Source organism: Carex rostrata, chromosome 35 (assembly GCF_964058835.1).
Source record: "Carex rostrata chromosome 35, lpCarRost1.2, whole genome shotgun sequence".
In the NCBI taxonomy this organism is placed as follows: domain Eukaryota; kingdom Viridiplantae; phylum Streptophyta; class Magnoliopsida; order Poales; family Cyperaceae; genus Carex; species Carex rostrata.
The window spans coordinates 3,431,457-3,436,078 of NC_135952.1; the positions used below are offsets into that span (position 1 = coordinate 3,431,457).

At 33.4% G+C, this 4,622-nt stretch overlaps 1 protein-coding gene across 1 annotated transcript; it reads right to left on the reverse strand.

Moving 5' to 3' along the window:
• Nucleotides 1-2,242: 2,242 nt before the first annotated feature.
• Nucleotides 2,243-3,303, reverse strand: LOC144549654 (NADP-specific glutamate dehydrogenase). Its single transcript, XM_078298425.1, has one exon. The coding sequence runs from the start codon at nt 3,258-3,260 to the stop codon at nt 2,493-2,495; it is 768 nt and encodes a 255-aa protein (XP_078154551.1). The 5' UTR covers nt 3,261-3,303; the 3' UTR covers nt 2,243-2,492.
• Nucleotides 3,304-4,622: the final 1,319 nt, after the last annotated feature.

The window sequence follows — 4,622 nt, forward strand, 5'->3', positions numbered from 1 at the left end:
CCGTGAACCACAATTTTGATTATCTTCAGAATGAGATTTATAAATTTGTTGGGTACAATGCTAGTCAAGCAAATCTGGAAATTCAAGCCAGGTTTAATATGTCCACCGATGGACAACATGACTATATTCTAAACTAATCAGACAATATTCTAAACCATTCAAATGAACTCATTAATTATATTTTAAATTAAAATAAAAAAATTCAAATGTAAAAACCTGAATCGCAGATCCGATCGATCAGACAATCAGAGCTCCGAAAGGTACCCGAAAGGAAAAGAGATTCCTAAAAAAAAATTAAATTAATCGGACAATTTTCTATATTACTAAGGTAATTTTCTACACCATTTGGTATTTTCTAAATTATTCTAAACTATGTTGGTATTTTTTAAATTATTCTACACCATTTCGGTATTTTCTAAATAATTCTAGACTATTTCGGTATTTTCTAAATTATTCTACACTATTTTGGTATTTCTCAAAATTATTCTACACTATTTGGGTATTTTCCTAAATTATTCTACACCATTTTGGTAATTTCTAAACAATTCTACACCATTTCGGTAATTTCTAAACAATTCTAGACTATTTCGGTATTTTCTAAATTATTCTACACTATTTTGGTATTTCTCAAAATTATTCTACACTATTTGGGTATTTTTCTAAATTATTCTACACCATTTCGGTATTTTTTAAATTATTCTACACCATTTCGGTAATTTCTAAACAATTCTAGACTATTTCGGTAATTTCTAAACAATTATAGACCATTTGGTATTTCCTAAATTATTTGGACATTATTTTAAACCATTTAAAATTAAATAAATTAAATAAATTAAATAAAAAAAAAATTACCTTCAAAAAACGCTGATGGCTGATGGGGACGGGTGGAGCCAGCTCCCTTTGTAGTCCACCTCTGTTTCCGTAAAAAATTTTCCGGAAAGAGCTTGTTTCCGTAAAAAAATTTTCCGGAAATAGCCCGTTTCCGGAAAATTTTTTTCCAGAAGTAGCCTCTGTTTCTGGAAAAAAAATTTCCGGAAAGGGTATATTTCGAGAAACGTTGCTGATGCGGTTATTTTTTGAAATTTAATATTAAATTTGGATATTAATAAAAAATTCGGCACGTTCCAATTTATATTTTTCTTTGTTTCCAATTTAGAACACACACACACATTGATATATTATATATCGGAAATATATTCTAAATTGCCCACACCAATATGTATAGAAACAAAGAAAGAGAAATAAGGAAATAAAAAAAAATGATTTACATTATGATCCGTATAGAAACGAAGAAATAAGGAAACAATAAATAAGAAAATGAAAGGTGGAGTCTTCTCAATTGAAGAGGAGAAATATGGAAAAAAAAAAAGGAAACAGATAAATATATCGCTAAATTTCAGAATTTATTCAATTTTAATTGTAACGTATCGTGTGGCAGCATGTATGGCGGGTATGTTTTTAACTAAATTTAGACTTCTATACATAAAACACATGCATTTAATCAAAAGAAGACAAAATATGTAATTGGAGAGCTGAGATCAAATCCGAATTTAATCTCTCAATCGTAGCCGTTGGCGGATTGGACACCCAGCGTGCTTAATAATAGAATAGAGATATGATCCACACAATAATGAACAACATACATAATTAATGACTTATAATGGAGAGCAGTCGATAAATTTTCTCTAACAGATAAAAGGTCGTTTTTCTGTACATATTTTTATTGAAATACAATTTTGATCCCTGATAATGATAATAAACGGGAAATTTTACAAAACGCCATGCTTACTGAAAATATCAAACAAAATATCATGCTCTTAAATTTGTTGAGAAAATATTTTTGTGGAACCCAAAGTATCCCTCCCCTTCGTCTCACTTTCAATGAAGAGAACTAGAAAGACAAAAGTAAATTAGAGGGAGGGAAAACTTTTACTTGACAGCGAAATGGCTGGACCCACACGAGTATTTTGTCAAAAATTGATTGAGAAGGACATTTTGTTTGATATTTTAGATAGGTAGGTTTGTAAAATTTTCCATTACTTTCCGTATTTGGAGAATGAAGGCATCTAGTCTACATACATGTATTCATACCTGGAAGCCCTAATCAATCGATTTTTGTAAACAAAAATAAAAATCTCGAACAACTCATCTTTGTTTGTAACCTTCCTTTGCTCCGTGTAAATTGTTATTCATAGGTAGCAAATACATTGAATTCAATTGAATTAATATTTATACTTTCTAGAATTGCCCAAAATTGATTGAAAAAAAAAAATTAAATAAAACGTTCAGATCGTCTCCTATCATTCATCCAAAATCGGAGAACAGCTCCTCCAAATTCCCACATCAAAACTTAATTTTCACATATAATCAGAAAAAAAAAATATATATATATCTATGTACCCTTGAAAAATTTCCTACTCGTTATCGATGTTCGATCAGAACCGGATCCGCACAAAATGTAAAGTTCTCTGCACGGATCTTGATGCAAATTCCTAGAAAAATCTCCGACGCCTGAGGCTCTTTAGCGAAGCCTGAGAAACCAATAAACCAACGCCCACGCATGCCACCCATAGCCCCACATCCGCCACCCATCCTCCCTTCTCAATCTCCATCCTTTCATCCCAGCCGTCCATTTCCTCCTCTATATCTACTTCCTCCCTTATCATCTCCTCCTCATCTCCTTCTTCCCCTCCTTGACAACACCCGCATTCACAGCCGTCTGATTCCTCCGGTATCTCCTCCAGTTTAGAACAAAATCCCTTCCTTCCATTTTTTCTTCTAACTTTTTTTAATATATCTACCTTCTCTTTCATCACCACCCCGCTTTCTCCAACCACACTCACCTCACAAGCCTCGGCTGTTGCTTTCTCCGCTGTACACCTACACTCTATTCTCCATCCATTTTCACAACATCTGAAAACACCATTAACAACCTTCTCATCACCTACATACGCCTCGAATCGGGCGCAATCTCCAGCTCTAACATGATCCCTACTCGCAAATACTACACCCGGTTCGTCAGATCGAACCCGATCTAACGACACTATACCAGGTGCACCAGATCGGACTTTAGACCCGTTAACCTCCATTGCACTGATCCCGTCAATCCTAGGAAGGTACACTAAGGTGAGGGTTGAAGGAAGTCGTACACCCTTCACACCCGTTAGGCGGAGGTAGAATGCACGAATCTTGAGGCGTTCGCGGTGGTAAGAAGGGAAGGCATTGGTTGCTTGAGCAAAGCTGGTGGTCACGCTTTTCATCTATATCTCTTTTTTAGTTTTGTATTTGCGTTGATTTGGGAGAATAAGAAGGAAAAGGATTTGCTTTAAAAAGGGAATGGATGAGAGAAGTAGCTAAAAAAAACCAATGGCTTGGTAAACCGGTGGAAGAGGGATAAGCATTTAGATTCTATGGTCGTGAACCGTGAAACTCCAGCTGTTTTTCTAAAAACCGTGGTCGCCTGTGGGCTGTGGTGGGTCCATTCATATTTCATACAATTGGCAATGGCACCCGGTTTCGTCGAGGTGATAACGACGTGGCGGGAGGTGATTGGAGGAAAGGAGACAATTGGGTGTGACGTTTGACTTGTTATGGTTTTTGTCGTGTAGCTAAGAGCGGCTGGAAAGAAACATGTGAGGAATTATAAAAAAAATAATACATGTGACAAATTGGTTTCATTTCTCGAGGAGCCGATATTTTTAAAAATATTCAAAAAAAAATTATTTTATTAAAAATAATCAGGTTCTGAGTGAAATTTTAAAAAAACTCAGGCCGTAGATTTTTTTCGCGCTCCGCAATTTTTATTCCGGGCCGCAGAAAAAATTTGCGTCCCGAATTTTTTTTTTTTTTTAATTTTTTTATTCTGAGCGCGGATTTTTTCCGCGACCCGGATTTGTTTTTTTTTTTTTTAGAGTTTGGAGAAAGAAAATATCCATGGCTTGATTTTTTTTTTTATAATATATGTATATGTATATGTATATGTATCTATAATATAATATATGTATATGTATATATTATATTTATATATAATATAATTACATATAATTATATATAATTAAGATTTAAGATTTTTGTATAATTATATAATATAATATAATTATATAAACTCATTTTTTTTATAATATATGTATAATATATGTATATGTATATCAAATTTGACCTCTACCGGTAAATTAGCAAGTTTGGACTGATACAGGGACCAAACTGAGAAAGTGATTACACCAGCATGTAGAGCATTAAAAAATACACAGAATTAACACAAATTTTAATTTATTTGAATTTTTCTACAATTAGTTATGAATTTTCAAAGTTCTATCGTTCGAAAAAACTTTAAACAACCATAACTTTGGCTAGAAATGTCGGATTTGCGTGTATGATGACTTTTCAGAAAGGGGAGGACGAGACGGATCCGATTTTCTCGGTGGAACACCGAGCATCGGAAGCATCAGAATTTCAAAAAAAACATCGTTTAGTGCCTCAAAAATGCAATTTAAGTTTTCGTACGACGGTAGACGTACAACGATCGGTATTTTGTTTAGTATAATTTAGGTTTTTGTAATGTAATTATTAATTGTGGAATTTTTTAGTTTGCATGTAGAGTAATTTAGGTTTTTATATAATTA

Excerpts from the sequence above, each read along its gene's own strand:
- LOC144549654 (XM_078298425.1), bottom strand. The coding sequence starts at position 3,260 with ATGAAAAGCGTGACCACCAGCTTTGCTCAAGCAACCAATGCCTTCCCT.